General features: G+C 29.6%; 1 protein-coding gene across 1 annotated transcript; it reads left to right on the plus strand.

Moving 5' to 3' along the window:
- Positions 1–133: 133 nt before the first annotated feature.
- LOC107648520 (putative WRKY transcription factor 40) lies at positions 134–1,999 on the plus strand. The gene is made up of 4 exons (XM_016352349.3): positions 134–320; positions 573–875; positions 966–1,082; positions 1,327–1,999. The coding sequence occupies exons 1-4, from the start codon at positions 246–248 to the stop codon at positions 1,702–1,704; spliced, it is 873 nt and encodes a 290-aa protein (XP_016207835.1). The 5' UTR covers positions 134–245; the 3' UTR covers positions 1,705–1,999.
- Positions 2,000–7,819: the final 5,820 nt, after the last annotated feature.

Consider the following 7,819-nt stretch of genomic DNA (forward strand, 5'->3'; position numbering starts at 1 on the left):
ACTGCGAACGTTGCTGTTTCACACTAATTTCCAGCAACTTTCCTTCGGTTCCCTTCTCTTCTATAATCAAACTTGTCACTTTCTTCGTCCTAATTAGCTTCTTTGATTCTTTCTCTATATAATTCCCTTTCTTTTGCTCTCTCACTTCACTTCAAGGTTTTACTAATCAAACCAATTAACAACCATTACTCACCTTAATTAATTAAGCTTGTTCGCTACAAACCAGATTCAGATCAGCAAATTAAATGGATTCAACATGCGTTGATACTTCACTCAACCTCAATCTTTCTCCTTCTCCAACTCATATGAACCCTACTGTGGTTAGTTTTTTTTTTTAACTTAAAGATTTAAACTGTCCCTGGCTCAGTAGTAGAACATTCGGATGTATATTGTTGGTGAAAATTGGTGCAGTTAACTTCACGTGAAATTGATAGTTGAAAACCGTTAAATAATTTAAATGATTTTACTAAATTTTTATCCAATGGCCCTCGGTTATCAACTTCACGTGAAGTTAACTGAATTTATACCATTGACAATTGTTATAATTACGATCGTAACCTTGTAATTTTCAGGAAGTAGTTTTGGTTGAAGAGTTACATCGTTTGAGTTGTGAGAACAAGAGGCTTACGGAAACGTTGACTCACATGTGCGTTAGCTATGAAGCTTTGCAAAAGCATTTGACCAAATTGATGAACACATCATCTGATTGTTATAATCATCATCAATCGCGGAAGAGAAAAGCTGAAAGCTATGAAAATTGTAACGATGAGGAGGAGTCATTATTACTCATCAAAAGGCCTAATAACATTGTTCATAATAATAATAATAAGGTTTCCAAGGTTCTTGTGAAGACAGATGCATCTGATTCTAGCTTGGTAAATTCCTCAACAACAATCTTTTTTTTTTAATAAAAAATTTGTTTATATTTATTTTGAAGTAGTAAAGTTTTTGGATATTTAATGCAGTATGTGATGGATGGATATCAATGGAGGAAATATGGTCAAAAGGTGACTAGAGACAACCCTTCTCCAAGAGCGTACTTTCGTTGCTCCTTCGCCCCAAGTTGCCCAGTGAAAAAGAAGGTAAATATCTAAAAGAATAATACTTTTGATTTTTCCATTTAATTTTCAATAAGGAAAAGTCTAAGGAGCCACCAACTTTGTTAAATTCTGGCCAGCATATAACCAACAAAGAAAAGTGAGTCATTGGATGAAATCTCACACCATTAAAATCATCATTGATGGCTACAAATCACAAAAGTTGTTGGCTCCTAACATTCTTCTTTCAATAATATTCTCATCTTTGTTTAATTATATGGATTATTAGGTGCAAAGAAGTGTTGAAGACCCAACAATACTTGTAGCAACGTATGAAGGAGAGCACAACCATGGTCGTAGCCAAACTGAAATATCACTTGTCTCATCCCAAAGCCATTCAAGTGAAACAATAATCCCTTTAGTTTCTTCACCATCATCACGCATTACGTCATCTCCAACTACTCTTGACTTGGTCAAAAATTCAATAAGTTCCGTTGACATTGATCACAATGCTCAAAAGAAGTCTTCTTCTATTTCTTCTTCTATCCATAAGTTTTTGGTTCAAGAAATGGCCACTTCCTTGACAAGTGATCCTAACTTCACGGCAGTACTTGCCACTGCAATTTCAGGAAAAATTCTAGAACACACTTCTCTGGAAAAATTGTGATTATTTTGTTTTTCTTTATTTAGAATTTTAGGGTAAATTAAAGGCCAAATTGAATTTGGATTATTTCAAATTAGTAATTAATACTAGTTATTATATAATAATGAGCATAGCAGTAGAGACTTATATAGGGAAGAAAAAAAACACTGTTTTTTATATATGGGGTAATGAGTCTAGGTAAAGATTCTGCACCTTTTTCTTTTGGATGGCATCTAATAAATGTCTACTCTTTTGTTAATTTTGTAAGTGTAAATTATATATATAATATGAAAAAGTAAATATTTTGCGTATTTATGGACTCGTCGGCTGTATATTCATGATTATAATTATGGTGAAATTAAAAGACCGTTCAAAAGGAATGATGAAATTACAGATATCACATATTGAGGCGGAATGCATATATAATATACTTTTTTTTTATGGGAATATATAATATAGAATCCCGCTAGGGAGACAATGAATTATTTGTACAATGTGTACACTACTCATCCCAAAAGCTTACAGCTGATGAAAAAAGGTAACACTAATGATTATATCTCTAATATTCTCTAAACTTTCATTGTACATATTGTATAAATATTCCATTGGCTTCTCATACTTTTCTATATAATATACTTTTAATTTGTGCTAATATATATATATATATATATATATATATATATATATATACGCAAAAATTAATTAAATATCTTTTAAAAAAAAAAAAACTTAACACAATAAATAAAGTCGATCAAAAGAGAATAGCATAAAATAAGAAATAGAATTAAACAATAAATTTATTTCGTAATTTCTAATATTATTGTTATCAATAACAAAAAGAGATCTATATTATTTTATTTTTTATAGTTCAAAAATGATCTATAAATTATTATTGCAACACCAAAAAATTCTCGTCAGCCACTATTGTTGCGCACCACACCTGTCACAGCCAAACAAATAAGTGGTGGATATTTTTAATATTTTTTTTTATATAAGACAAATATTATTCCTCTGATCAAGAAGTCTTAGCGTACTCAATTTTTCTTTAATATTCATCCTGTCAACCAAAGATAAACTAAGTAAATAATTTAACGGTTGACGAAATTAAATCTCTCCAAATAATTCTACTGAAGCTAAAATTTGTTATGTTCTCCAAAAAAATTTTCTGTATTAAAACATGCACAAAAAAATTAATAAAAAACACATATTTTTTTTTATCAAACTTTCACATAATTCTATTTTTCTTCAAGTTACCTACAATTTTGGTTTTGTGTTATATTTTTTATTTTTGTGTCATAATTTCAATATTTCCTTTTAATTTCTATAACTAATTATGAATATATAGTTAAAAATAAATTATTTATGTGCTTTTTTTATTAATTTAAATTTTTATAATAAATAATTTTATGACATGATATAAAATCTTTTTTGACTAAAAATTTAGAGTTTAATTTTTATTATCTCAAACAAAAAAAATTAACATAAGACAAACAATAAGAAAAAAAAATACTTATATACAATCAAGTTTTAAGTAAAAAAAATTGCATGAGGAGATAAGATACACTACTTATATATTTATCCTATATTTTAATATATTGAAGATATAATTATTTATGTATCTCTTTTTATTAATTTAATTTAAAAATAATTTAATAACATAGTATTAGAATTTTTATAATCTAAAAATTTAAAATTTGATTTTTGTTAACTTTAAAATAAAAATCATAAGATAAATAAAAAAGTTATGCTAAAAATTCATTCAAATTTCAAAAAAAAAAAAATATTATTACGTAAAAGACTGTATTAGGAATATAATGTAACTATTCATATATCTTCTCTCAACTTTTGTAACAATATAGAACTATTTTGGCCTAATGTTAAAATATTTTATTTTTATTTAATTTATAAAAATTGAGAAAACAAAAATCAAACTCTATCTCTTTTCACTATAAAAAATTTCTTATATATAGTAAGATAATCTCTCCATAAAATTTAAACAAGTAAAAAAAAGAAGACTAATAACTTACGTCGGCCAGTATTTATATATGGCTCAAAATTGTCTTCAAAGATTTCTGCTAGAATCGGGTAGGTTAAGAGTTCACGCATTCAGATTTCAGACTCCTATAATTTGTGTGTTATATTCAACAATGTATAAATGCATTCCTGGATCTCCATGGACACACTCACACAGAATCTAGTCACTTGCGTGCAAGTAGGACTCTATGCTAAGAGTTTATTTGTTAAAATTTTTACTTTTTAAAAATAATTTATAAAAAATAATTTTTAAAAGATAAATTTTAAAAAATTATAGAATTTATGTCCACTAAATTAAATTAAAAATAATTTTTAATAAATATAAATAATAATAATAATTATATTTAATAAAATAATTTTTAAATTTTAAAAATATTATAATAAACATAAATATAAGAGTTAAATTTAAAAATTAATTAATGTACGGAGTTATATTATACTTTTTAATTTTGATAAGTATAAATTATTTTTTTGAAATTTACCTTAGATTCTTTCAAAAACACTCCAATCTTTTAAGAATTACAAACGTAAACACATAGACTTTTTAATTTACCAAACACAAAATAAATAAAAAATTTATATTTTTGAAAAGTATATAAGTGCCTCACTAGCTACTGCCAATAATAATAATAATAATAATAATAATATTATTATTATTATTATTATTATTATTATTATTAAAGCCAATGATGATATAAAGTATTAGGAGGAACTTTTATGTTCCATGAATAAGCTCTGTAGTTATTTCGGCTCTCATGTATCTTGGTTCTTAAATTCTTTTGTCTCATGGTCGTCCCTGGCTTCTAAAGTTCAAAGTAGTGTATGTAAACTGTGTAAAGTACATTTTATTTTCTTCAATCCTATATTATGGGAATCGGATTACTCACACGTTATGTGGGCGTCTTTCTCAATCCATATAATTTGGAGATATGTTTATAACTTTTCTTCACTTTAATGTGAATAATTAAGCATGCTATTTTGAAAAGAGAAAGGAAAAAGAACAAAAACAAAAATCAAAAGCTTCATTTAGGTTTAGTTTTTTAGGAAATATTAAGCTGTAAGACAACCCATCCCAATCTCATCGGCCGACTCTGGTAAACTTTGAACCGACTCTAGCCAGCCAATTTGATTTACTATTAGAAATATAATTATTCATATTATCTCTTTCTATCAATTTAAACTATTAGAAGAAGTAGTTTTATGACATTTACAATTCAATTCAAAATTAATTAAATTCCAAAACCTTTTATTTTCAAATAAAGGTTATAATTTATAAGTTAAATGTAATAATGTTATATCTACTATTATAATTATAAGTAATATTAATGAGACAAAAAAAAATAACTAGAACTTATTTTAATTTTATTTAACATTTAATGAATGTTAAATAAAACATATTCTAACTGTTTTGACTAATTTTTTTTGTTACTAAATATTTCTGATAATTATTCACTTAATTGAAGTATCCGCTACGGTGTTCTTCCTCCTTCAATCATAATCATGGTGTGAGTATACCATGCTGACATATGGCTTGAATAACGGGGTAAGTAACGAAGCGTAAACATTATATTCCATTCTCTTATTCATATATCAATAACAACAAACTCAGTAAAGTAGTTCATTCCTTTATTTATACATATAGTGTCTTAATTATTATGAATCCCGCTATAAAGCTAATGGAATATTTGTACAATGTATACAATGAATTATGAGTTAAAAAATGAATATCATTTATACTATTCAAAATAACTATCCGAGTACTAGAGATAATAAACATCTCATGTCATGAAACCACTCATCCCAAAAGTTTAAGCTGATTTTGGATTCATCAATGATCAAATTCTTGACCTTTCGAATCTAGAGTTCTGATACCATGTCATGAAACTACTCATTCCAAAAGCTTAAGCTGATAGGAAAATATAACATTAATGGTTATATCTCTAATATTGAATCGGACATCCCTAAATCTCCATTGTACACATTGTATAGATATTCTATTGGGTCTTTATACTTTCTCAATTATTATTATTTGATGCAAACAGTTGGATATGATTGGAGCTGGGTTGTTGTATTCCAATGGAAAGTGAAGTGTCGGTTCTTTTGGTGAACCACGTGAAAAGGGATGAGTTCGTGAAGGAGATGTATAACTAGAATTTGAAGTGGCTAGTCCCAAACTAAATAAAGGAAGGAAGGAAAGAGAGAGGTGGTGATATAATAAAACAAAATTAGTTAAAACATTATTGTATACTCGTTTTTTTGGAAAGTTTTATAACGAATCCAATCGAAATCAAGCATTTGAACTTCATTGCATAATAAGTGCAAAATAATTTTATATAATATAGTACAAGACATTAAAAAACATACATATAGTACAAGAAAATTATTCTGCTTTTAAAGCGTGGCAAAAAAAAATGTGATTGAATTTTCGTTCCCATGATTTTTGAGCTGTCCACACACTTTGTAAAGCTCACATATTCAATCATGACTTGTTCTTCATCATGTTTTTGAAATATGTCAAAAAAATTCATGATATTAGATATTTTTTATGGTCTAATATATTACTAGGATAAAATAATAACAAAATATGACACCCATTATAGTAAAGAATGGTGGTATAAACTACTGTAGTTTGTTGCTTTTTATTTTCATTTTAAATCTCATGTAAAAATTACAGCGGTTTAAAATTGTTGGAATTGAAAAAAATTTTAAAAAATGTAACGGTTTAAAACTGCCACAATTTTAGTTTTTAGTAGTTTTGTGGCGCCTATTTTAGTAGTTGGAAATAAAACTCGATGCTAAATTGCTGGATGGTACTAATACTGCAACGATTGAAAAATCGCCACAAAATCATTTTGTAGCGATTCAAAATTGCCGCAAAATTCTCTTAAAACTATTGTATTTTGCGCTTTTGGCGTAGTGTATATATCACCTTTAATTTAAAATCCGATAAATTAATCACCTCTCTAATTGTTATATAGTTTCGTCATAATAGCTAGCTTGATTATTAGGAGTGGCAGCAATACCCGAACCCGCGAGTACCCGACCCGCCCTACCCGGTTGGGGCGGGTTTAAACCCGACCCGCAGCGGGGCGGGTTTGAAGCGTGGCGGGGTGGATGAGCGGGGCGGGGCGGGGTCGGGTTTAGGGTGAACCCGCCCCTACCCGCCCCGGAGTGCATAAATATATATATATATATTAAAAATTAGGGTTACTTGACTTCACTTCCTCGCCGCCGTCACTCATTTCATTTCCATTCTCAAATCTCAACCCTAGGCATTAGGCAAACTCTGAAGCTCACTTCGTCACTCACTCACTCTTCACTCCGTCAGGCTTGAGGCTTCAGGCCTTCAGCTCTTCTCCAACTCTCCAAGGCTGTCAAGGACCACATCCTCTGCTCAGCTGCGCTAGTAAGTCGCCGTCACAGCTCGTCCGATCGTTCGCCGTCGCTCACCAAGACACCAACCGTCCTCATTCATCTCGGTCGCCTCGCCGCTGTCGCTCACGGAGTTCACGTCCGCGTCGCTTCCACTTCTCGCCGTCACTGTCCTTGCCGACTCGCCTCTCCAATCTGCGGTCTTTGGTCTGTGCTCACCTTGTCGTCCCTCCTTCCTCCGTCGTCATCTCTCTGGTGACTGGTAAGCACTAAGCACTTCTCACTCAATACTTACCGCTGATGTGCATGTTCAGATTTTTTTTAATTTAATTTTTATGATTTATGTTTTATGTTAAAATAGTTAAGATAAAACTAAAATTAATTTTGATTTCAAAAAATTAATTTCTCGCTCTGGTGACTGGTAGATTCCTGCATTGTGTAGCTCTTTTTCTTGTAAAATTCAGTCCATGGAAAATTCAGGGAAGAATATGTTTGTTGGCTCAATTTGTCAGACTTTGTTAGGCTAAAGCTTGTAAAATTGAAGTTGTTTTGGCTTCTTTGATGATTGGTTATATGGAGAAGAAGAAGTGATTTATTCTGATTTTGCAATTGTCATTGAGTAGTGAATGGACTCTTCAAGATTAGAGTGACTTGGTTTATGAAAGGGAATATGATCAAGGTGTTATAATTATGAAGAGAATCAAAGACTGTTCTGTTAAGAACAAAGGCCAGA

Source organism: Arachis ipaensis, chromosome B6 (assembly GCF_059453495.1).
Source record: "Arachis ipaensis isolate K30076 ecotype BB chromosome B6, ASM5945349v1, whole genome shotgun sequence".
Lineage (NCBI taxonomy): Eukaryota > Viridiplantae > Streptophyta > Magnoliopsida > Fabales > Fabaceae > Arachis > Arachis ipaensis.